This window comes from Cricetulus griseus, chromosome 6 (genome assembly GCF_003668045.3).
Source record: "Cricetulus griseus strain 17A/GY chromosome 6, alternate assembly CriGri-PICRH-1.0, whole genome shotgun sequence".
Classification (NCBI taxonomy): Eukaryota; Metazoa; Chordata; class Mammalia; order Rodentia; family Cricetidae; genus Cricetulus; species Cricetulus griseus.
In genome coordinates this window covers 21289760-21316295 of record NC_048599.1, presented here as the reverse complement: position 1 = coordinate 21316295, position 26536 = coordinate 21289760, and the positions used below count along the sequence as shown (strand labels likewise).

At 51.0% G+C, this 26536-nt stretch overlaps 1 protein-coding gene across 1 annotated transcript; it reads left to right on the top strand.

Annotated features, from left to right (window-relative positions):
* Window positions 1-1228: 1228 nt before the first annotated feature.
* Bpi (bactericidal permeability increasing protein) lies at window positions 1229-23673 on the top strand. Its single transcript, XM_035446612.1, is given in 15 exon segments — window positions 1229-1419; window positions 4125-4239; window positions 5224-5352; window positions 6257-6415; window positions 7362-7425; window positions 10293-10356; window positions 11391-11479; window positions 14198-14374; window positions 15255-15314; window positions 16260-16427; window positions 17442-17533; window positions 18318-18360; window positions 20648-20711; window positions 21435-21511; window positions 23263-23673. Coding segments are annotated over 15 exon segments (1470 nt in total). The 5' UTR covers window positions 1229-1289; the 3' UTR covers window positions 23302-23673.
* Window positions 23674-26536: the final 2863 nt, after the last annotated feature.

Genomic DNA, 26536 nt, shown 5'->3' with positions numbered 1-26536 from the left:
GGGAGACTCCAGCTGGGGCAGACAGACAGCAGGAGGGGGGACCTCCGATTAGAACCAGGTGATGAGAGAAAATGGAAACCCCAGGAGGACCCAGGCTTCCTTAGACTTCCATAAGCCTCCGAAGCCCACCCCCCTCTGGTCACCATGGAGACGAGGGCAGCCTAACGGGGTCACGCCCACATGTTGCCTTGTCCCTACCTCTCCCCTCCAGCCAGACTCTCCCGGTTCTGATTCCAATGGTGTCTGAAGCATCTTGGCTCTGAGAGTAGCCTCTTGTCCCCTGGAAGCCTCAAGTCTTCATCCGTCAGAGGGAGGGGTGAGACAGATATCTGGTTAAGAAAACTGTGGGCTGAGGAAACGATGGAATATTGAATGCTGAGCGAGAACGTCCGCTGCTTATTATTCAGAAAAAAGGGAACTTTACAGGGCTACCCAGTGTGATCCCATTTCTGACAGAAAAACAAACAGGCAGGGCACTTGCCAGGAAAAAAAAAAATAGGACAGGAAAAAAATTAAAATATGTTTGTTCTTGCTTCTTGGAGAAGAGTCCGTGTAACTTATTCTTGTGTTTATTTCTGAAGCTCTGGCTAATGTTGCCATCCGGATTCTCTTATCCCAAAGGCTGTGCCTACCTTCCCTGCTGCCAGGCCATTCCACCTCATGTTAAGCTAGGGGTAAGAGTGATAGTCTCCCTACTCTATAGAAGAGGAAACTAAGGCTTGGAGAAGCTCAGAGAGGCCGAAACCTGCCTAACGTCAACCTTAGAGAGTAGCAGAGATGCAAAGGACGAGACTCCAGAATTAGAGCACTTAAAAATCCCCCAGGCCTCCCAGGGTAAAAAAATAAAGCTCCAAAGGTCCTGTTTTCTTAAACATCTTGCTAGGAAAATACCAAAGGATTAGCACATAGATACAGTGAATCTAGATGGGGTCATCACCCAGCTTTGAAGAAAGCCTTAAATGATTCGGGAAAGGGATGGGGTGCCTAGGAAGAGGGATCAGCCCCAGAGCCACAGGCCTCAACAGGCTCGCGCGCGAGCATGCATGCGCACGCACGTGCCCAGCACATGCGCACATGCCCATGCTCGCACAGACCTCCAGGCTCCACTGGGGCAGCCCCTGGACTGGTCCCCAACGTTGATGGGGAACCGCAGCTGCCCTCCCCCTTCCGCCCCCACGGGTGCCTTCCTCCTTCCTCTTTCTACTACTGCCCTGCCCTTTCCCAGGAGGCTTCCTTATAGGTCTCAGGTTCCCCTCCGAAGCTTTGAGGTCTGGGCTGCCCTGGAGGACATGGCCTGGGGCCCTGACAACGTGCGGAGATGGTCAACCCTGGCGCTGCTGGCCATCATGGGCACAGCTCTGACAGCGGCCATCAACCCTGGCTTCGTGGCCGTAATCACCCAGATGGGTCTGGACTTCGGTAATTGGATGCCTTTCTCTCTTCCTCCCTTATCCTGAGGGGCACTAATTGAGCACTTAGGATGCACAGCCCTTTAAATCGGGTGCCTGGCAAGCTCACAGCTCTTCTGGGAAGACCCCTCTCCCCTGTTTGACATAGGAAGAAACTAAGGCACAAGCTCATAAGGCTGGGAAGTGGCAGAGCTGGTACTGGACCACAGTTCTAAAGATTCCAAATGTCCCCGGTCCCTGAAGGTCCCCATGGTCCCTTCTCTGTACACCGTCCCCTAGAGCAAATTTCTAGGCCCTTTCTTTCCGAAGCCTGAGGTCTGCCTTGCCTGGTGAGGTTGAGCAGGCTAGGTGAGGGGCTGGCTCTCCAGTGAGATGTCCCAACTCGGCTGGCAGACTACACCAGACTACTCCCCCAAGCCCAGGAAGGTAACAGCTCCACACACCTGCTTCGCTGCCAGGCGCCTCACAGACCCACCAGGTCCTGTTTCTTCCACTGAAGGACTGGGTGGGACATACCACTCCTGTCCACTCCCGCAGGTAAGCACACCCGAGTCCAGCAGAGGCTCTGGGAGGCGCGCACCTGCTTTTGAGCTCAGGTCCTCGCTGCCCTCCAAGGAACTTCTTGGTGCTGCCCCCCGGTGACAGAGAGAGGAACTGCTCAAACCAGACCAGGCAGTGACAGGACCTCAAAACCAGTGTGCACAGGTCCAGGCCCCAGGGGATTTGCTTTTTTACCCCAGAACTCATGTTTCAGCCTAGGCAGGATGGTTCAGAATCTCAGGGATGCAGACAGATTCCCCTACTTTGTGTGTGTGTGTGTGTGTGTGTGTGTGTGTGTGTGTGTGTGTGTGTCCTCACAGGAGTGCATGTGTGTCACAGCTTCGGGGGAGCAGAGGCTCAGCAGAAGTCCTCACAGCTGCCTCACTTTTCTCTTCTGCTGGTGTCCCATGTGGCAACTGGAGTGAGGTTTTGAAAAAGCAGCAAGCCTATTCGTGTGTGTGCCTTTCTCCCCATGCCGCACACCCAAAGGCTGACCCTGGGGCCCGAGCTCAGGGAACAAGAGGCTTGCATTTCCATCCTGCCTCTAGCTACCTCATCTGTGGGCTCTGGAGCAGCACTGGCCTTCCCCAGCCTGTTTCCTCGTGTGGGGGATGGGAAGGGGTGAGAGGAACCTCTTCCTAGGATTGCTCCGAGTTGCAGCAAGCAGAGCCTGCTGGACAGGAAGACCCAGAGCATTTTATTGTTGTTATTGCTGGTTATGACTAAGTCCCACTTGGTTCCTGGGAAACCGGAAACCTGTTCAGCTCACCTCTCTGCCTCCCTCCTCTCCCCTCCGGCAACATGTTTGCCTGTTAATTGGATCCTTGATGCTGTCAGCCACCTCATCACTGGTGGCAGAATTCCTGCCTTTGGGGCATTCATTTATTTACTCAACAAATAGTAAGTGCCAGGCACCACAGTAAATACCAGAGATGCATTAATACATAAAAACTGACATTGCCGCCAACTTCTGGGGACTTTCACTTAGCAAAGGAGAGTGACATCAATGAGAGTCACTGTGAATAGATGCCTAATTGCAAAGAAAAATGGGTGCTTCATTGAGACATCCAAGGCTGTGAGGACAGTAATATCTGTGTCAGGGAAGCTTCCCGAAGGAAGTTAGAAGTTGAACAGTTGACTCCAGACGGATAGCAGGAGTCACAGGGGCAAAGGTCCTGTAGAAACCGTCTAGAAGAATGACGTAGGTGTTGGTAGGAATACAGCCTAAGTATGGGGAAAGAATGCTTGACTGGCTGCTTGGGGGTGATATATCTGACCAGGGCTCACAAACTACAGCCCATAGACGCAATGTGGCTTGCTGTATATTTCTGTATGGCCTGTGAGCTAGTAAGGTTTTTATTTGGGGGGTGGGAGGTATGTATATGTACATGATCATGAGGGTGAACACATGAGTGTGGGTTTATTTGGGAGCCAGAGGAAACCTCAGGTGTTGTCCCCCATGCACTTTGGAGGGGGTATTCTTCATGTTCACTTGTGTGTATGGGCACACATGGTTGTGTGTGAGTGAGGGCGTCCGTGTGTCGTGTGGATGCCAGAGATTGACACTGGGTGTCTTTCTTGATCACTCTCCATTTTGCATGTTGAGGCAAATCTTCAATCCAGCCCATTGATACAGTTGTTCTAGCCAGCCAGCTTGCTCTGGGACCACTGTCCCCACCTCCTGAGCAATGGCATTACAGACAAGTCACCATACCATCCAGCATTTCTGTGGGTTCTGGGAACTTGAGCTCTGGTCCTTATCCTATGTGGCAGTCACTTTACTGAGCCATCTCTTTAGGCAGTTGCTTTGTTTTTTAGAGATAGGGTCTTGCTATATGGTCTTAAATACAAGCTCTCCTGCCTCAGCATACCCAATGCTAGGATTACAGGTCTCTGTGATTCAAATGGTTGGGAAAAAAATCAAAAGAAGAATGGCCCATTGCATATGAATTTCAGGGTTTCCAGTGCAGTGTTGGGACATGGTCACCTTTCTGTCTTTGCCTGAGTGATATTGAAGCAGTACACAGCGTGGGAGGAGGGGTGAACCACAGGCTCAAGACAGACCCTGCTCACCTTGCCCATTCCACTGGCATCATGAGGTCAGGCCCAGGGGTCTGAAGCCTCCAGGCCTGCTTGCCAGCTGAGCTCTGAGCTTGTCTCTGCTCTGTCCTCCAGCGTGCCGGGAGGCTGTGGCCGTGTTGCAGAAGGAGCTAAAAACCATCAAAATTCCCAACTTCTCTGGAGTCTTTAAGATGAAGCACCTGGGAAAAGGTTACTACGACTTCCACAGGTGAGGCTTGTTAAGGCTTAGTCCTCCAGATAGGAGTCATGGGGACTTGAATCAAGTTTTCAGCTCATGGACTTCAACACTCCAAACCCAGCATGCACACCAGCCCAAGGGGACATGGCACCTCAAGCTGGGCCTGGATGAAGCCACCAAAATTATCTTTCCAGCACCCCTCCACTTCCACTGGAGACATCATGAAACTCAAAACCCTGTGCTACACACATGTATTTCAGGGACAGAAAAAAACGGCCTGTGCCGGAGCTATTACCTCACAAGACTGGGTAGTTCAGCCCAAGGCCCGCTTGAGCCAGACTCATGTGCCATTGGACCATTGGTCTTTCTTGCCACCTCTCAGTGTCAGGTCCTCTTAATCCTCCAGAGACAATCAAGCTACTAGGTAATTCTAAGAGCACAATTCCTGCTACTCTACTCCAGGAAGAAGCCTTCTCCTTGCAACACAAACCAAAGCTCTGAGGTACACTCTGATTAGCCAAGTTTAAATAATGTACATGCCCCTGAACCAATTACTGTGCCAGAGGAGTAGAAAAGATTAATGAGCTAAGCTTAAGTCCCATCCCCAAGAAAGACAGGTGGGTTCCTAGCGTGGAATGGAAGAGACGGCTTCCCAAAGTACACTTGCAGGTCTGCTGTCCCAAGAAAGGGGGCGAGGCTGCTGGACAGAAAACCCCAAGTGTTTCCTAGAGAATTTTATGCCCGGTCCATTCAGCAGACATCTGAAGCACCTACTATGTGTCACAGCAGTTGATTTCACATTCCGACAGTGAGAACAGGCAGACACAGTCCACCCTATCCAGAGCCCTCAGTCAAGTCTGCCATCTTTGTCGACAGTCACTCATCCTACAAGATGTGTCCATTGTGAACCCAAGGAACCTTAGATACAGAGACACCAAATGACACATTCCGGTTGGCATGGCCTTACGAAGCCCTCCTGGTCCAGGATGCTGACTGGAACTTTTTCCTCTGCAGTATGACTGTGGACGGATTTCACATTCCTAATCCCCATGTCAATCTGCTGCCCACCGATGGCCTCCAGCTGTTCATCAGGGATGCTGGTATCAAGATCAGTGGAAGATGGAAATCAAAGAAGAACTTCTTGTGAGTCTCATGTACAGGGGCTGCTGGGTAGATTGGTGGCACTTGGGGGCATCAGAGCCAGGGCGCTGGGAATGTCCTCTTCTGCCTTGTCTATAGACATGTGTCACCACGGGGTCCCTGGTGGGGTTGCCACTTAAAAACACTTGATGGAAACCTGCATGAAGAGCCGAGTTGGTTCACATCCCAGTGCAGGACGTGGCAAGACTGAGTCGGTGTGTGTGCTCAGAAGGAAGGAAAGCTAAGTCGGCCTTTTGGTTTCTTCCTGTATTAGCCAACTGCTGCTGCTGCTGCTGCATACCAACCATCCCAATCTCAGTGGCTTGAAACTGTAACCATGATGCATTGTTTGTATCTGTGTATCAGCTAGGCCCAGCTGAGGGGTGTGGCTCCTTCTCTGAGGTCCTATGTGCTGCCCAGAACATCGTAGTAGTGATAGAAAAAGTGCAAAAGGCAGAGCTGGCCATGCATATTCTTGTCCCCTGTCACTCCTACAGGGGTAGTGATTAATTAAGTTGATTAATCAATTAGTGGGTCAGCAATTGCTTAAAGTCATGACACCAAACACTCCAATGTTTAGTAACAAAAGTGAGGTGTACACCCTCCATGTTCAGCTGCTAGTACAAGGTCTGGGTACTTGTGAAGAAAGTGAAGATCCTTGAGGTTAAGATATGTGCTCAAAGCCACTCAAGGTGTGTGTGTGGGGGGAGAGTACCAGGTGAAAACAGATTGGGGTATCAGATTAGAACCCTGACATCCAGTGTTGTGAGGTTTGCACAGCTGCCTCTCCTCTCTAACAAACCCGCATCCTTGGAGTGGGGCCAACAGGGAGCCTGAGGTCCCCACTGATGGGAGAAGTATGAGGGAAGGATTCGATCCAGGTCACTTCTCTCTGTCTCCCTTTCAGCAAAGCCAGTGGCAAGTTTGGCCTGAGCATCCAACGTGTCTCCATATCTTCTGACCTGAAGATAACCAGGAACCCCTCAGGCCACCTCAATGTCAAGTGTTCCTTCTGCAGCAGTCACATTGGCAGGGTCCGTGTCCAGATCTCAGGCAGCATGCTGGGGTAGGTCTCCCAGGGCTGCAGTCCCATGAGGAGACTGTCCCCCCAAACTCCCTTCCTCAGAAAGTAGACTCACCCTCCCTCCCCCACGGACCTATAGACCTTTTCAGAGCCTTGGGTATGTGAGGGGCCGGGCCTGGGGGGACAGGGAGAGCAGACGTCGTTTCAAGGCAGTACTCAAGCTGAGTACTGACAGGTGTCCATATTCCTCCCACAATCACTTATGAAACTGGCTCTGCATCAGAAGCCTGCACAGATGATGGCAGGCATCAATAAAAGCTCAGGGCTGCCTTCATCAACCAGAGCCTTGCTGTACAACCAGCACAGCTCAGCACATCCATGCTCTCACACCATCGGCCCAGTGAACTCAGAAAGAGGTTTCATGACCACCATGGAGTAGTCAAGACAGGCTGTTTGACCATAGGCCCTAAGGCAGCCCAGCCTGTTCTCTTAAAGCACCAGGCCCACGGGAGTGTGTGTGTGTGTGTGTGGCATCTTAGTAGTTTTATTACATCAGTGAAGGGCTCGCATAGGGCGATAAGAACCTAGACTTAGAAAAGGTACATAGTGCCCCAGACACATAGAACTGGAGGACCTGGCCCAGTCTGGGGGCAGGAGGAAATGGCATTTGGACTGAGATGAAAGGATGAGTAGGTAGAAGTTGGCGATAGGGTGCTTTGGACACATGTGCAAACTGTGGGGAGAGCAAGCACAGGGTACCAGGGAACAAGGCAAGCCCATACCACTGGTTTACAGGGAGATGGGGTCTTGCGGAGGCAGACATGGGATGGGGCAGTTGTCTGTAGCTATTAAGAAAATGGTCCCGTAAACAAGTTGCTAGAAATAGGAAGAAATGTCTAATGAAGGCTACATGACCCAGGGCAAGCTGCCAGGATTCCCAGGCACAGCTGAAAGTCCCTTTTGTATGTCCCCACATGTCAACCTCCAGGTGGCTGATCCAGCTATTCCACAAGAATATCGAGACTTCCCTGAGAAATATCATTTATGATAAGGTAGGAGGGCATCAGAGGTGGCAGAGCAGGGGCCTCAGAGTGACACTTTGGCCTTGCTGGGCACCTTGGCTTTCATCCCTACCCCTCAGCATCCATAGAGCATTTAAATCCACAGCTTTCTCTCCAGAGCCTAGCCAGTGCTTCACAGAGTCCCACAGGCAGTGCTAGGAAGGGTGGCACCTACCCAGCAAGCCTTCCTGTAACTGCCTAGCAGCTTCTGTTTACCTCACCCCTGCTCCTTCACAGAGGAACAGCCAGCCTCTGCTGTTTCTCACCTAGACACTGACCCTTCCCACCCCTCCCCTCCCCTCCAGTCCCCTGCCTGGTGCTGCCCTAGAACACACAACACCAAGGAAGATGAGGAAGATACTGCATCGGTGTGATTTCTGTTGTCACACCCCCTGTGGAGTGTGGAGCAGGGCGATAGTGAGGGTGCAGATGACAGGGTATCATCCCCCATGCCGAGGGGAGACATAGCTTAGCACAATTCCAAGAATCCTCTGGTGTGCGCTCTGGCATTGGGTGCCTAAAGACAATCACCAGCAGGTATCCTGCTTGGCAGCAGCCCTTGCTTAAACAAGTGAGGTGTCAGGTACCCCAAGGCTGCAAGTGGGCCTGAGCAGGCTGGAGTACACGGGGAGTCAGCCAAGAAGGGAGCTGAGGCCATGGGAGGCTCCAGGAGAGTGGCTGATTTGGAGCCCCCTATTGGCCTGGTGGGTAAGCAACGGGGCAGTGGGAGCAGGCTGTATCTGAGGGGCAGCGGGAGGGTTCAGCTGCCCCTGCTGCGCCTCCCAGCTTGGGCCAGTGAGAGAAGTGCCTCAGAGAAGGATGGCCCTGGGGACTTCCGGGCCTGCTACGGCAGAAGCACATTTCAGGGGCAGCTTTTCCACGCCTCCTCTTTTCCCTTCCTAAGTCCTATATTCCTCCCCACTGCTCTGTCTCTCCCTACTTCGCTGAACTCCACTGGGAAGCCCCACCTACCCACCCAGGAAGGGGTCTGGGCTGCAAACCAAGGTCCAGCAAATAAGTGGGCACTTTATTTCTTAATCCATTCATCCAGTCTGCATCTTTTTGTTTGTTTGTTTGTTTGTTTTGTTTTGTTTTTGGAGACAGGGTTTCTCTGTAGCTTTGGAGCCTGTCCTGGAACTCACTCTGTAAACCAGGCTGGCCTTGAGCTCATAGAGATCTGCCTGCCTCTGCCTCCCGAGTGCTGGGTATGTGGGTACTCATGTGAGTGCAGACACACTTGTGCCACTCTGCCCATGTAGAATCAGAGGACAGCTCAGGTATCCATCCTCACTTTCCACCACGTTTGAGACGTGCAAGTCCCTTGGTCACTTTTCTGCTGCATACAGCAGGCAAGGTGACCCTCAAGCTCTGGGCTCTTTTCTGTCTCCACTTTGCATCTCTCCATAGGAAGCACTAGAGTTCCAGGTGCTTCTGCTACCTGCCCAGCTTCCACATGGGTCCTGGGGATTCGAACTCAGGTCCTTACTCTTGCTTGGCAAATATTTTTACCATTGAACCCCACGTTTAGGGTTGACCCCAAGAGGTGCACACTAAGTTCTGTTTGTTTATTTATTTATTTATTTATTTATTTATTTATGGTTTTCCAAGACAGGGTTTCTCTGTGTAGCTTTGTAGACCAGGCTGGCCTCAAACACACAGAGATCCACCTACCTCTGCCTCCTCAGCGCTGGAATTAAATGTGTGCGCCACCTCTGCCCCTTTGCACACAAACTTCTTTTTCTTGAAGACTTTCTAGTTTATTGAGCCAGGTTGAGTCTTTCTGTCCTCTTACTGGTCGTTCTCCTAAAGAGAACATGAGAGATGTATCCTGGCCCAAGCTCTCGGACTGGTAATTTGTGGACATGTAGAAGGTATTTACTTCCCTTTTTTGTTGCCCCAGGTTAGCTTTGCCTGGTAGAGCTCTTGGCTGGCGGTTCTTTCTTTCAGGGTGGAAAATGCCTGAGCACTCTCCTTGCCTTAGGGGCTTCCGAGGTCAGGTATGCCTTTGCTCTGGAATTTTGCCCCTGTAAGTACCTTCTCTCCTGCAGTCTCTGGGGTTCTTTCTTTGTTCTGGTTTCTTGGCTTTAGCTACAATATGATCTGAGATGGTTCTCTTCTGGTAGGGTCTACACAGTGTTCCAAACATCTAGTGTACTTAAATGTCATTTCTTTCCCCAGATTGGGGGAATTTCCTGCTATAGTTTTTTGTTTGTTTGTTTGTTTGTTTTGTTTTGTTTGTTTGTTTGTTTTTGTTTTTGTTTTGTTTTGTTTTTTAATTGAGGAGGTTTCTCCTCCTAGCTCTAGGAAAGTTTTACATGCAGAAAAAACATGGGAAGCAGATATTCAGGCAATGTAATCTTACTCGGTTAACTGTGGCCAAAGGCAAAAAAGAAACTTATTAGCTGCATGATTTTTAAGAAGACAGTAAAGGAAGAGAAAGCAAGTGCTGTGGTCTGGATTTGTCTTCACTGAGTTCACGTGTTAGACACTTCATCATCAAATTATTCTGTTAGTGGTGTTTAGAGGTGCAGCCTGTGGGTGGCAATAAGGTTAAATGAGCCCCCATGATGGCATTGGTAGCTTTATAGGAAAAGGTAGGGGGACCTAAGCTAGCATTTGCCTCTATCTTGCCAAGCTCCATTCTCTACCATGTTACAGTCTGAAAGCCTCTTAGCAGATGCTGCCCACTTGTGGTGGACTTGAAGGAACCATGAACTAAATAAACCCATGTTCTCTGTAAATTACTTGGTCTCTGGCATTTTGCTATAGCCACAGAGAAAAGATGGTGTCTGGACTCTCACTTGTGGAGGGCCCTTTCCACTAGTGAAGCTCACTGGCATTTCTTTGGCTGGCCCTAGATCTGCAGGATCGTGATCAACTCTGTGTCCACCCAGTTGCAGCCGTATGTCCAGACTCTTCCAGGTGAGGACTGGGAGTGGGCAGAGGATGGACAGGGGATATTGGGGGCTGTAAAGGAAGCAGAGTGAACAGAGCAGGCCTGAGTCTGGTGGTGAGGGAGGGCTGCAGTCCTCCACAGCTGGCATTGGGCCAGTTCCTTGTGCATCCAGAAGTGAAGCAGAAGGCAACTGTTTCCTCCAGTTAGGCAGAAGGCGAACCCCTTGGCCCCCTAGCACTCCCACACCCTGGCATCCCAGTACCCTTGCACCCTGGCACCCCCAAACCTAGCAGCCCCCTCACCCTGGCTCTCTGAGGCCAATGACACACACAGCCTGAGATGAAAGACTGCCCACTTCTCTCTGGACCTCTGTCCCCACACCCTGAAAAGGGAACAATATCTTTATACACAGCAAATGGCAGTGAGCAGCAGCTGCTGCCAGCGGGCATCCTCCTGCCCCAGCCTCCCCGCTTCACTCCTGGAGAAACTAAGACTCAGAAAGGACTTGTTTGAAGTCCCAGGACCATCTAGAAGAGTCCAGATCCCAGTGTGGAGATAAATTTCATTCTTTGCCAAATTTCAGAAATTTCTATGATGTGTTTTACTCATATACACTGGAAGTTGGGACCTCCCCCTTGTGGACTGCAACACACAGGTTCATAAAGAATGATTCAGTGCAGGACCAAAGAACAGCCCCGCCCCCTCTCTCTTTGCAGCTCAGGCTAGCCTCAAACTCTCAGCAATCTGGCTGGCTTCAAACTCCTGCCTCTGCCTTCCCCATGATTGGATTACAAGCCTGTTACTCCCTCACCTAGCCATTGCTATCTGTGAGTGTGTGTGTACATGTGTGTACATGTGTGCATGAGTCTGGGGACTGAATCCAGAGCCTAGCATTGGCTCACTAGGTGCTCCAACCCAGTCTCCATCACCAGATTTCACTTCTTTTATGGGAATCTCAGGGAGATCATGTGGGGTGATGGAAAGAGACCACAGTTCCCCTTGTGGTCATACAGGCTACTGCCATTGAAACCAGCTCACAAACCATCTTCTCCCTGTCTAGTGATAGCTAGAGTGGATGATATTACTGCGATTGACTACAGTCTACTGGTTTTGACAGCCACAACTGAGTTCCTGGAGGGGAAGCTAAAGGTGAGGCTTCCACAGAGACAGGTACCTGCTCAAATGTGCTCCCTGTAACCCTGGAAACTGACTTCTTCCTACTTGCTTTACCCCACTCCATACTCCCCTGCTCCCCAGCTCCAGCCATGCTGGCCACCAACATTCCAGAAACTCCCCATGCCTACCCCCTGCCCAGGGCCTTTGTACTCACTCTCCCCTCTGCCCAGGGCTCTCTGCAGCAGATAGGCACACTGCTCTCCCTGCTTCCCTCCAGTTCTTGATCAAGTAGGCCTCCCTAGGGAAGTCTTCCCAGGGATGCTTTCCCCAGCCACTCTTGTTGAAAGAGCCCTACCACTGTACCCCAACACTGCCTTTATCTCAGCAAAACTAATTACCTCCCCCCCACACTATATGGTGAGAGAGGGTCAGGGACTGCTTCATTGACTACTGTTTGTACAGTTCACTACTGTATATACAACACCTGGAAATATGTGTGGTGTAGGGTTGGTGCTCAGGAAACTTGTTGGATGGGAGGGAGGAAGGAAGGAAGAAAAGGTAGGCAAGGCAACAGCGGGTAGAAAAGGAGTGGCATTGCCTAACTCAGTGTTTCTCAACTTTCCAGTGCTGTGACCTTTTAATACAGTTCTTCATGTTGTGGTGATCCCCAACCATACAGTTATTTCATAGCTACTTCATAACTGTAAATTTGCTACTGTTATGAATCACAATGTAAATATCTGACATGCAGGATAACTCATATGAGATCCCTGTGGGGGTGGAGACTCACAGATTGAGAACTACTGGCCTAAACCATACCATCCAGAAATAAGCACCATTAAAATTAATGGAGACACTCCCATCCTTCTCTAGAGCAATACAACATACACAGAGAGAGCCAGATGGGGGAACATACATAAAGAGAGACAGAGACAGCGCACACACACACACACACACACACACACACACACACACACACACTTCATGATACTCCTATAAGCACTGCTATCCATCACTGAGCCAGAGGAGTACAATGTTTGTCAGCTCCTAAGCCCCCCCACAAAATGTCTCCTGTGGCCTTTCACTGGTGGCTCTGTCCTTCAGTGAACAGCCAGAAGAAGGCTCCACCTGGGACACCTGGACTTTTTTCAGGTGTCCCATGCAGCTAACCAGAGCTGCAGTTGGTACTGAACCATGCTCATTTTGTTCACTGTGTGGCATGCTGGGTACTAAAAGGACAAGAGTTATTCATATGACTGGTAAGTGTAAGAAGGCAGCCTTGGTCTGGCTCTCCCCAAGGATGAGCTTGGGGACATTTATGGGCTGGGACCTGGTAAGAGGTGATGGGAGGTTAGCCAGGGGCAGATGGAGGATGGATAACAAGGAACATGGGGCAGGTAAAGCTGCACAGTGATCCAGGAAGAAAGAGCAGGCAGCTGTGTCCACAGGTATCATGCTGACAGCTCTCTGTCCACTCGTGACTACTCTATAGAGGTGCTGGGCAAGACTGGATGCTCCAAATACCCACATACACACAAGAGTGCACACATACACACATACACATGCAGGCATATACATACACATAGTGCACACACATGCACATACATACCTATGGCATACATACATGTACACATGCATACACATGCATACATGTACACACTTTCACACATATACACATCTACACATATGCAAACACACAGTTCTGCTCCTGGCTGATGATGTGTTTTTCATGGGGATTGGTGCTTTCCTCTTTGTATTGCTCTCCTAAGGTTGTGTATTAAAGTTAGTGCCCACTGTCTTTAAGAACTGCCTGGTTATCTGGGTGTGGTGGTGCACACCTTTAATCCCAGCACTTAGGTGGCAGAGGCAGGAGGATCTTTGTGAGTTCAATCTGGTTTACACAGCAAGTTTCAGGCCAGCCAAAGCTACATAGAGACCCTGTCTCAAAAAGAAGGAAGGAAGGAAGGAAGGAAGGAAGGAAGGAAGGAAGGAAGGAAGGAAGGAAGGAAGGCACAAGGAAAAGAAGGAACTATATGATATTTCATAGTGTGGGCAATATGGACAATAAAGGACAGCACGAATTGTTCAGAGAATGGGGCTAGGCTATAACTCAGCGGCACTGGGCCCACCTGGATGAATGTCACCAGAGGTTCAGGGAACTTCCCCACTACCTTCCTGCCCACACCAGGCACCACACTGACTATGATGTTTGTTTTTTTTTGGGGGGGCACACTTTAGACTTTCTGTGCTCTTTAAGTTTTTTACATAAGTGGTATTCTACCATATGTATCTATAATTTGCTTTTCTGAGCTAGACATTATTTTTCTTCCTAAACAAACAGTCTGCTTTCACCGCACGTTGTCAAAGTGCTTTTTAGAGACACAAAGAACATGTATCCTCCCAGTTGCATGTAACACTTAGCAAAAACACACACTTCAGCTTTCCTCATTCTGCTAATGGAACAGAGGAGGCAATCCGTACGCCACTGTTCTTTTACTGGCTGCTGAGCTGACTGGCAAGAGGGAGGTGGAATGGTGCGATGGGAGATGTTGGCTGGATGCCTCTGCCACTTACCTGCTGTGTGACCTTCTCGTTCCCTAGGATGCTAGAAAGTGCTCCCTGGTGCCCCATGCTGCCACCAGCAGTTCCTGCTCATGCCCAGCTCATTCTCTCCCATCTTTTACTGGTCTAGAGATGCTCACCTGCGATTTTAGGACACCCAGACCTGATTGCTCTGTTCTTTCCACCCAGGGGGAATTTTTCTGGCGGGAACGCCGAAGCATACTTCCTTTTATCCCACCAACAATGGATTTTTTCCCCGACAAGGACCACATGGTGTACCTGGTCATCTCTGACTACTTCTTTAACACTGCAGGATTTGCATATCATGAGTCTGGAAACTTGAAAATAACACTGAGGAACGAAATGGTGAGTGTGGCTGACTGAGTGCAGAAGAGCAGTGGATTCCACATTCAGCATACCTAGGTGGAAGGGTTTGTTCACAGGGGTGGGAGTTCAAGGTGCTGTGAGGACCAGGAGGCTGGGAGCCCTGGGTTCAAGCGTTGGTTCCACTCCTTTTCAACTGAGGCACTCTAGGTCACTTATGCATCCTTGTACCTCAGACTCATTTGTAAGCCACCGACACTAGTGTCCTCTCCAGAGGCCATTGTATTAACTGAAATGACAGAGTAAGAGGCTGTGATCCCAGGCTCAGTGTGCATAGCAGTGCCCCCCCACCCCCTGCCACACACACACACAATGTTAGTCCCACCCTGACTTAGCATCATTGTCTCTCGCCACATTTTCATGGTTGGACTCACTCTGGACCTCAGTTTCCCTGTCTGTACATAATGAAGTAACCCCCTTCTCTACAGCTTGGGAGCCACCCCAGCCTGGCCACCTACATGCTGGGTCCCTTTTACCCACTATAGAAGAAAACACAAACCACCCAGGGGAGCCAGGCTGCTTACTCATAGCAAGACTGGGCCCCATGGCTGGTGAACCTCAGGAGTCAAAGGTGGCAGGGGTGGGGCATCACAGGATGGGGAGGAGTGGGGAGGTCAGACTGCTGTGATTAGCATGGAGGCAGGACAAATGGAGCAGGCATCCTGGGATTGCTGTGGCAGCAGATGGCAGTCACTGGCCACGCCCACCCTTCCTACCCAATAACTAACCTAGTCGTAGTGCCAGGTGGTATTGTCACCGTGGTCCCAGTGTGCACTGATGTTCAGTGTCTCACCCCTGGCCTGGCATGCACCTATTCTCAGCTTTAGAAATCTCCCAATGTCCTCTCCTCTCCTCCCTGCAGCTGCCAGAGGATTCCAAATTCCATCTGAACACTGAGCTCCTTGGGAACTTTCTGCCCAAGGTAGGAAAGTGTTGTCTCCTCACTCAGCTCACTAAAGTACCAGAGAGGACTGGACCATCGTGATAGGATGAGAACCCCCTTCAGGTCTTTAGACAGCAGGAGAGAGTGGAGGTGGCTCAGAATAGCCAAGCCCAGGGATAGGTCAGGTGTCCCATCAATGCCCCGATGGTGAGTCACCCATCCATCAAATCCCTGCTGAGCTGGGGACCAACAGAACAGACTGCCTATCTGCCATCTCCACACCTCTGTCTCCTCTGCCTCACCCTGCCCCTGAACGTCCCTCCCCACTTTGCCCTCCTCTCCCCTCTCTGAATCCTTCAGTTCTTCTCCTTCCTGCCTCTCTCAGTCCTGTGAAGACAGAAATGTTCCATTCAGGTGCACAAGGCAGTTCAATGAACAAACCATGCATGTAGACTGTGATGGTGACATCAGTGGGTAGATGAAGTTGCTATAGACGAGGCAGACAGGCAGCTTCCTTTTGCAGGCTGAATGGTTTAAGCCAGACATTTATTTCTAAGACTTCTGTGTATGGAAGACCAAGACTGGGGCTCTGGGAGGACAGTCTGCCAGCCAGTAGTCCAATGGGGAGGGAGAGGAAAGTGCTAGTGTCCCCTCTTCTGAGGCGACGAGCCCTCAGCTCAGAGCCCTACACTCATGGCCTCATTCAACCTGGCTTCTATAGAGGCCCCTCTCTTAGAGCTAATGTGAGCTGTGGAGAAGGAGCACAAGCATTCCATTTACAATAGTGTCCAGAAACTTCGGCAAGGAGGTGGTGGCTGGGGAGGTGTGACTGGTAGAAGTGCCCAGGAGGTTTGTCTTGGACATGACCTTGTAGTTGTTACCTCAGCTGAATCGCCCGGGGAGGATGGCAGGCTTGCATGGGTCTCAGAAACGTTCAATAAAAAGGACCTCTTCTGTCATTTGTCACTTGTGCTGGGTCTGCAGGTGGCTCTGATGTTCCCCAGCACAGAGATACAGCTGCTGATCTCCTCCTCCACGCCTCCACGCCTGCTCATACAGCCCTCAGGCCTCTTGCTCCACCCTGCCATGGAGACCCAGGCCTTTGTGGTGCTCCCCAACTCCTCTCTGGTCCCTCTTTTTCTGCTTCTCGTGGTAAGCTGGGTGGGGACCCCGATTCAAGCCCAAATACTGCGACTCCACAGCCTGAACTAGGAGACGCCCGGCTCAGCTGCTCACACGCCCACAGACACTTATCACCAACTGTGCATTTGCTTACTTATGTGTGGCTGTCACCCCCTCATCCTCTCATCCATTCAGTAATCCATTCCTTCATGGCGTAAAACTGTTCCCAGCCGCCTGTCATTGGTGATTCAGATACGTGTGTGTGTGTGTGTGTGTGTGTGTGTGTGTGTGTGTGTGTGGTTTATCAACCATCCATTCACCTACTTGTCCAAGTTTTAATAAGTCTATTATTCATTCTTATTTGAAATATGCTGTACCTTTTCTGGCCCCTACACCCATCATTTACTCAATTAGTCACGGATTCATTTGCTTAAACCTTTGTTCAGTGGGCCCTTCATTCATCACTTACTTATTCATCCATGCACACCTTTGAGTATTCCTTCATTTGTGCATTTGCCTAACCCTTAATTTGTTCAAATTTTCATTCCACTGCTGATTTGTATTCATTGGCTGGGTCACCCTGTTGCTATATAAATGGCCACTGGCCCTTGCATGTGTCCAGCATCTCTCCTAACAGTGGATGCTAGAGGCCTGTTGGAGTACCTACAGGGCTCTACAGCCTCCCAGCAGGGGGCGCTAGCAACCTGAGGCTGGTCTGCCCAGTTTCAAGCTGAAGCCCACTCTGGAGATGAAATGGGTTCTGATTCAGTTACCTAAGGCCATAGGTAGGCCACAAGCTAAGGTGGGGCTTCTCTTTCTTAATAGCTTTCGAGTGAAGCTGTAGGTGGCTCTTGTGATGACAGGCCAGCCCGGATTTCCAGCCTGTGTCTCCTCCCTACCCCAGACTGACAGTCCAGGACTCACAAAGCCAAAGCCATTCTCCCTGCTTCTTGGGCTCTGTGGGTATGACTCAGAGGTATGGCCACTCTGCTGGCCCTCCCCTGCCAGGGGTCAGACCAGTTACCTGGATCACTTGCTTTACAGAACACAAATGCCTCTTTGGAAGTGGACGTTGAAGCAAACAGACTCGTTGGAGAGATGAAGCTAGAAAAGTAAGCCTGTGGGGGCGGGAGGAGGTGGGTGCCCATCCACCCCTGGGTCTTCAGGAGAGCAGTGGCCTCCCCACACAATCAGCACCCAGTCCTGGCCTTGGTCCACCTACCAAGCCTCAGACGGTATGCAGTGGCCACACTGCCCATGTGCTCAAAGCCAGGGGTGGTAGTGACATGGATACTCAGGAGCACTGGGGCCTGCCTGGGTAACTTAGTGAGACCCTGTCCCAAAGCAAAGCTGAAAATGACTGAGAATAGGACTTGGTAGGGGAGCAATTGCCTGGCCTGTGTAGGGCCCTGGGTTTTTCTCCCCAGAACTGCCAAAGAAAACAGGAAACCAAATGGCTGCTCAGAGGCAAGTGACTTACCCAGGCTCATACATAAGTGGCCACATGTCCCAATTTACCCAAAATGGCCTGGACTAGTTAGTGAGTAGGCCGTGGCTTCAGGGAACTGACGAGCCTGAGGCTTCCAGGTTGAATAGAGCCAGGTGCCTATGCTGGCTTCATTCCCTGCAGGCTGTCCCCACAGGCAGCACCCTAGGCAGCAGGAGAGAGACACTCACTTGCCATCCTAGAAGCCTTGAAATCAGCTTCCACTGGGCAGCACATTTGTCGGCAGGGAGGTGGACTGTGCTTGGAGCTTAGGGTTTGGTTGGCAACACTAACCATTCTGGGAACACGTGACTCTCCCCACGGGAGAGCCTGGGGCGCGCTGAGAAAGCATACTGCCTCAGAAGCCTGGGTGGTGTCCCTGGGTGGATTCCCGCTACTCAGGGCACTGGACAGCCTCATCTCCCCTCCTGCAGGCTGACACTGGAACTGAAGTCCTCTGCATTTGGCTCCTTTAAGGTGAGTCTGAGCCCCTCGGAGGAAGTTCCTGGCCCACCCACCCGCACATAGCTTGCTCTGTGGGCAGGAAGCCTGAGCCAGAGTCCCTGCACTTACAAAGTGTGCATCGTCAGGCCAGTCACTTGCCCTCTCGGAACTCATTCCTTCCTCACCGGAGCTTGTGTGCTGGGATTCCACTGGGACAAAACACACACAAAAGAACTGCCTGGTGTGTTTGTTGAATGGACAAATTAATTACTTTACTGAACCCCAGTTCCTATATTAGAAGCTGAGTACATTAACCCCAGCCCTCGAGAAGCAGAGGCAGGAAGATCTCTGTGAGTTTGAGACCAGTCTAGTCTACATAGTAAGTTTGAGGCCAGCCAATACTACATAGAGAGACCATGTCTCGAAGAAAGAGGCAGGTGAGTGGGATCAGGGAGGTCCCCCTGAGGAGTGTGACCACAGGGGTGTGAGACCAAGAACAGAGAAAGGAGGGTGGGCTGGAGGAAGGCTTTGGAGGGAGGGCTGGAGGAAGGCGTTGGAGGTGGCTTAGGTGGAATTGATGGGAGAAGATGTTTGTGGGAAGGCATTTTGGTGGCACCCAGGTTGTAGCTGAGTGACTGAATGACCCAGAAGAGGTCTGGCCACTTGTCTGCTCCTCTTCCCTCAGCCCTGCCCATAGACCCATTCGTGTGGCACCTCCACACAGTGCACATCCATCGAGGCTGAGGCTGCTAGAGCACTGGCAGAACCCTGCTTCCCACTGCTTTGCAGAGCGCCCGCCTTCCCCATTGAGGGCCTTGGAGCCACCAGCTCCAGAATCACAACGTCCCAGCCTGCCATCTCCAAGTCTGTTGAGATTCCATCTGGGATAATAGCAAACAGAAGGCCAGCCTGCTCCTCCTGGGGCTCCTGGGGCTTCCCCTGCAGAGGTTGGCTCTGGCTGGTAACTAAGTTCTGCTCCTGCAGAAAATGAAAATGGGCTTTCCCAGTTGCAGAGCTAGGAGGGCACTGAAGTGAGGTGCCCCAGGGAGCACAGCCTGGGAGCAAGCACGATTACCCAGAAACGAAAGCATCACATTTATGAGCTGTGTCACTGCTCCAGGCAGGCATCCTGATGTGGGTTCAGGTTCCTATTTATTTATTTATTATGGGCAAAACAACACACATGCAGCACTGAGCACCTGGAACCTGTAGCAAACTCAAGTAGTGAAATACTTACTTGTATTCCTACCATTCAGTTCATGAGTTAGAATATAGCATTCCAGCTGGCCAGTGGTGGCACACACCTTTAATCCCAGTACTTGGAAAGCAGAGGCAAGCAGATCTCTGTGAGCTCAAAGCCAGCCTGGTCTACATAGCTAGTTCCAGGACAGCCAATGCTACACAGAGAATCCCTGTCTTGAAAACCTTTCTGGCTTTTCAGTATGCCTCTTTAATTAGAATTCAGACTTGCTTGGCTCACACATTGGCCCATCCCTGTGCTGCTGGTCACATTCCTACAATATCCTGTTTAATGGCACCCGACTATTTCTTGATATGGAAGTAGCACCACAGGCCCCGAGCGAGTTCCCTGCTGTTGGACTCAGTAGTTCCGTTAGTTTACTATTTGTGTTAAATTGTCTTGTGGAAGACGCTTGCTTCTCGGGTTTTGCTTTCATCCCATGCCATTGCCTTCTCCTCACCCTCACTGCCCCCCCCCCCCGGAAGGCTGCGTTAGGACTGTTACTGCCCAATAGCCCACACATTTTGAAATAAAGGCCTTCCTTCCTTCCTCCCCTCCCTTCCTCCTCCTCTCTGCTTTTTTTTTTTTTTTTTTTTTTTTTTTTTTTTTTTTTTTTTTTTTTTGAGGTAGGGTTTTTACCATTGTAACCTTGGACTGGAACTCACTATGTAGACCAGGCTCATAGACAGCCACCTTCCACCAGTCTGTGGCTCCTGAGTGCTGGGGTTAAAGGCATGTGCCACCATGCTTGGCTTGTTGGTTTGTTTGTTTTGAGCCAGGGCTCAGGATCTCAAACTCATGATCCTCCTGCCTCAGCCTCTGAATCGCAGGCATGTCCCATGTCTTCTTACTATTTGCAAGGCCTTGTTGGCCACTGTGGAAGAGCCATGAAAAGTCCCCTTTCATAGTCTCCCAACCTTCTGTGTCCCTGTGACCTTGCCAGCTGCCCAGTTTCCTCATGTCTTCTGTGTCTTGTGCCCACTCTGGGTGTTTCTCCAGGCTGGGAGGCAGGGAGAGGCGGTGTGAGTGAAGGGCAGTGGCCCTAATGACACAGCCCCACCCCACCCTTCCTATCTGAAGGTGGAGTTGCTGCAGGCTGTCCTAAACTACCTCATGCCCACCATAGTGCTGCCCAAGATCAACGGTAAGGAGCTTCGAAGAAACCAATGGTTTTCAGGCCTGGTCAGAAGGGCGGGGCTACCTGCCTGCAGATCCTGGTTCCTGGCCCAGGTTAGAGGGCAGAGGATGGGCCCCTCAAATGACCCCAAATGACATCTGACCCTGGACTCCTCGTCTACTCTTATTCCTCACACCATTTCTGCCTGTGAGGTGGGTGGTTGTTGAGTGACTTTTTCAGGGTGGTATAAAACTAACATCTATCCCCACCTGGGGTTCATACCAGTAGCCCCTAGACTGACCTACCCAAGTTCATCTTCATGGGAGAGATGGGTCTATGATGAATTCCCGGGACTGACCCAAGGTACCCCGGGTTACTAAACTATCCCCTGAGCATGCCTGCCTCAGTTCCACCTCAGTTTATGGGGTGCAGGGGTTGTTCGCCCCAGGTACTGTCCATTCACACCTTCATCTGCAACAAAGAGGGAGTCAGTGTACAGATACCCCCAATCCTAGGCCCATGCTCTGTCTAGGTAGCCCCTGGTTTCACTCAGGTGTGGTATAGAGCAATAGTGTGTACCCTCAAGAAGGGAAGTCACTGGGGAGAGGCCTATATGGGTCCTGCATGTGGGCTTGGGGGCCGATGGAGGACAAGGGGGTGGGACACAGACACCGGGGTGGCCTTCCTTCCAGGCACACAGACCTGTGCCAGCCTCTGCTTCACTTCCTCTTCTCTTGTCTCGCACCGTAGAGAGGCTTCATAGAGGCTTTCCTCTCCCTTTGCCTGCTGGGGCCCAGCTCAACAACCTCATGTTTCAGGCTTACCAGGTAAGTCCCCAAGGGCTCTGGTCACCAAGCACACCCCACAAGAACAGCAACCCGCCGCTGCCAAGCCTCCTCTGTGCCACACCCTGCATCTATATCCAGTCCTTCCTGGCCTCGCAACATCCTTAGGACACAGAGAGAGCTGCCGCTTAGGAAACCAGGGCGTCAAATGCAGTTCATAGTCTAAGCCAGGCTCATCTCTTTTTACACCATTATTGTCTGTTCCTGTAAACATGAACTCACCCAGTAGATACACAGTTCTTTGTAGGTGGGTATATCTAAGTGCTGAAAATCAGATTATTTTTGAAAACTAGCTTGGGCGCGGGGGGGGGGTGCGGGGGGTAGAAGAAAGAGAGGCTTGGTCTGACCTGAGGTGGAACCATGTTCATGCGTAGATAGGGGGTGTCTTTGTCACCACATCTGTGGATGGTCAAAATGCCTATAGGAGAAGATGGGATGCAGCCTCCTGTAGGGGTGGAAATGACTTCTATAGTCAGAAAGGGAAGCTGGGAAGTGTAGTCTTTCACAGGAAACTATCGCCTAAAGCATGGTGAATGCTGCTGATGTACCAGCATCATCCTGGTACATTTACATACAGAGCTCTCTCTGAATCTGTCCTGCAGGTATGTGACACCCTGAGGTTTGCATACCTTCCTCTGAGTTTCCAGGACCTTGGGCTCCTGGGTCCTTTCCCTCAACTGCCTTTCTTGTTCTGTCCCCTCCCTGAAGACCAGCAATCCCAGCCTTCCTTCCCGGGCATCTTTCTCCCATATTACTGGCATTCTTGGTCACTCTCAGCAACTCCTCAAGCTCAGCAGCCACCCCTGTACCATCCAGCTTCCCAGCCAGGGGACCAGCCTTCCTCTGTACTGTACATGTCGGCCATCTCCCTTCCTCAGTGTCTATACTCCACAGCCTCTTCATACCTACACATCCCAATAAACCCATAACCCCACAGGGAAGCCCCCACCCGGTCCCAAGTTCCCACCTCTGTTGACAGCTTGCTTTTCTGACACTTGGCCCTTATGAGAAAGTCCTATGTCACCAAGTTCCTCTCTCTAGTGCCTGGTGGCAGTCAATCCTGGCTCTTTAGACCAGGGAGCCACTGAAGATGAGACAGGGGAAACAACAGGCGACAGAGCAGAGGACTCTGTCCCCACCTTCCCAGCATCTCTGATCCTGAATTTTTTCAAGGTCATAAAAAAAGGACCCCGTGGCAAAATTTAATTTCTTCACTTAGAAACCGAGGGGAGGACACTCAGGGCAAAGTCATTTTTCAGCCTTGACTGGAACCAAGTCTTGTGAGCTGCTGCAGCAGAGATGACACACAGAGGTCCCCAAGGTGGCCAGGAACACCTACCAGGGAGGCTGCTGACAGGTTCTCCAGTGGTCACTGCTATCACACAGACCCACTGCTGACGCCCTAGGGTCCCACTACCTCCTGCCTTTCTCAAGCAGACTGGCCTTACCCTGCCCCCATCTTAACCAGGCCCCCAAATTTTCTTTTCTTAAATGCATATATGTGTGTGCGCCTTGCACACTGTGTGTTTGAATGTGTATGGATGCTCGTATATATGCATGTGAACACATGTGCTCACACACACCCATGGAAGTGGAGGGTGACACGGAGTGTCTTCATCCATCACTCTCTACCTTTGTATATTGAGACAGAGTTTCCCAGCTAGGTTGCCTTCTTAAAATCAAAACCCAGCAGCCAGGGTACACTTCAGCTAATGGTGTCTGTCTCTCCCTAGAATTTCCTGGTGCTTGGAGCAGATGTCCACCGGAGCTGAGAGATCACCGCAGACTCTGGGCCTGGGAGCTCTGCAGCCGCTCCCAAGGGGGCCACTGCACTCACAGGACAGCCTGCTCCAGGAATCCTTTCATCTTTGGCCCTGCCCCCCAGCCCCAGCTCACTTCCCCAAGCTCAGCTCTAAAAATAACCCAAGCCAGTGGAAGTTGAGCACAGAAAAAGAGGGAGGTTTGTATGCCAGGGCTCCATGCCTCTTTCAGCGCAGGCCCTCCAGCATTGGCATCTCTGCTGGAACTGTGACATTACTTTGGGCTTTGCAAAAACACCTATTTTTTTTTCTTCCCCTGAGTATTGTGTGTGCTGGTGTGGCTTCTTGTCTGTCCATTAATACACTCACTGGCTGTAGCCAGTATGGCCTGCGCGTGTACTCTTGAGTGCCTTACACTTTAGCACAAACTCCGGCTGTTGCAAGTGTCCTTGGGGCTTTCTTAATTGGAAGGGATGAGTCTGGTTTTCTAGGGTCCTGCAATTTTGAGAGGTGGTATATCTATCTGCTGGGCTATTGTTCCCGCCATTACCACATGGTGTCGCTGTTTTGCGGCACTCCTGAACAGCTTATTGTCTTCCTGCAGCCCATGCTGAGACGGTTGTTCCTTACTACCACATGGTGGCGCTGTTGAGCCAAAAAGCTGGTGGTCATGATCTCCAGGCCCTAGGGTAGAAGCCATCCGTCCCAGGTTCTCCCGGACTGGACTGGACAGGTGTTGGATCCTTCTGGGGGCTTTGGGACTTTCACTTCCTTGAGACATCTGATGGGACTGCCCAAGCCTGTTAGATGCAATTTATACGGATCAAGTGACCCCAAGGCCTCTCTGGACTGGGGACCTTTGGTCTGAGACCAGGATAATAAACAACAACAACGCATCTAAAGGTTGAAGCAATAGGTGGGGCCTGGGTGCCATGATCAGTTTCGTTTTTAAAATGCTATTTCAGTGGTATCTGAAAGCTTTGGAAAGGCAGAAGTGGAATAGAGAGACCGGAAGGAGGGGTCTGATGATGGCAATGACAGAAGTGTTTGCCGGGAGGAAAATAGGAGAGGCGTCTTCCTAAAGAAGGATGCACACACCTGCTGGCATCATGACTCTGTTACATGGAGGCTGAGGTTCCAGGGCCACTTGCCCAAACCCACAGGGTCACCCTGGCCCGGGAAGATCCCATTCAGTCTCCCTCATTCCATCTCCCTCATTCTGGGACTCATTCATGTCTTTCCAATTGGGTCACTGCCAATCACAAGCCCCACTTGTAGCAAAGCTGGGATTCCTAGGCTCCTGCCTAGGAATCCTCCTCAGAGCCCATGTACCTTCTGTTCCTTCCAGATGTCAAAGCTGTCTGGGGGGCGGGGAGCAGGGGTGTTGGCATGTAGAAGGAAGGAGTTCTGTCTTCAGTTTCCTAGGTTACACACTGTAAAAAGGTACAAGACTCAGGAAACAAAAGTTCTTCCTCTAATTTGTCCACCAGGAAAGTGCACCTGCTTCTATTTGCTGATGGCTAGTGGAGGATCCGACTTAGAATCAGAGAGCAGTCAGGGAGGCTCAGAGAGTAAGAAGGCACAGTGTGAGATGGAACACCAGGAACACTTACCAGGGAGGCTGCTGACAGGTTCTCCAGTCGTCACTGCTATCACACAGACCCACTGCTGACGCCCCAGGGTCCCACTGCCTCTTCCTGTAAGGGCTATGTGTTGGGTGTGGCCATCTCTGTTCCAGGACCTCCCAATACCCCTCACATGTGACACAATCCTCAATGCAAAGAAATCATCTGGTGTTATTGGTATAACTTTATAAATTGGTGTGACTCAAGGTTTGCACATGTGCAGTGTGTGTGTGTGTGTGTGTGTGTGTGTATGTGTGTGTGTAGGTGACTGGGCTAGGAAGGGGTCGCCTCCCTAGTCCCAAATATTCCCATACTCCAAAGCCCACAGAGAGGCAGCACTGTGGTGTCCTTAACATCATTGTTTTCCAAGAGGAGCCCACAATCTCAGGAGTGTGGGAGCCAGTGTGAAAACCAGCAACGAGCAAGGCAGAGCCTGCAGTGGCTGGGATTGGGGCCTGGGGGCTCACTTTTCCTAGTTCTCCAATCAGGAGCAGTGTGAAGTGGGTTAGAGTCAGAATTTACATTTGCATGAACTCTGGTGGTCTGCCATAAAACACAGGTTCAAGCCCCTGTTCCAGACCTCCACCACTGGGGGACAGAGGGGACCTCAGGGAGTAGATATGGGCCAGGACTTGGGCTTTGATTGCCTTCTTCAAATGTCTTCTTTGCATTTCTCTCACTGCCCTTCAAGCCTCCTTAGCAAACCCAGTCACTGCAGATCCAGCAGTGCCACCATGTCACCTCTATCAAGCCTTCTCTGGCGCTCCTGGGTCTTCTGGCAGAGCAGAGTTGCTGGGATTTTTACATTTCTGTCTTCAGTGATTACTGCTCCCAAAACACCAGCTAAGCCTTTGGAAAGGCTTGAGAGCTCTGCCGCCAAGGGTCCCCAAGTCCAGAAGTAAGGCTCAGTGGCACCAAGCTGACCATCAGAGTCCAGGCAGGAACCTGAATGAGGTGCTGTCACAGAGTGGGGCACTCGCTCACAAGTTCAAGTCAGGATGAGGATCCTGGAAGCAAGAGTAAAACCAGGTATCTAAACCCAAGGAACGCAGGAATGTGGACACTGGGTGAACCAGGAAGACATGACCCCTACCAGACTGTGGACCAGTAAAAGTGTCCTGACCTCTGACCTCATGCACTCTGTTCTCGGGCTGAGCCTAGGTTCAGATGAGGAAACTAAGTCACACAGAACACAAGCCAAGCCTCAGGCCCAGAGACTATAAAATTCGCATCATGTTTATCCTTCTACTACTTCCTACTGTGAGCACTGTGAATTCCCATTCCTGGAATTTCCAGCCAACACATTTGCAAACATGGGCCTCAAAGAGAGAGAGACAGACAGAGAGACAGAGACAGACAGACAGACACACACACACACACATACATACAGACAGACAGAGACAGACACAGACAGATACACACACAGAGAGAGACAGAGACAGAGACAGACAGAGACAAACAGACAGATATACACACAGAGACAGAGACAGAGACAGAGACAGAGACAGAGACAGACAGACAGACAGACAGAGACAGACAGACAGAGAGAGAGAGAGAGAGAGAGAGAGAGAGAGAGAGAGAGAGAGAGAGGGTACTTTCTCAACAGAGGAGTGAGGAGTGAC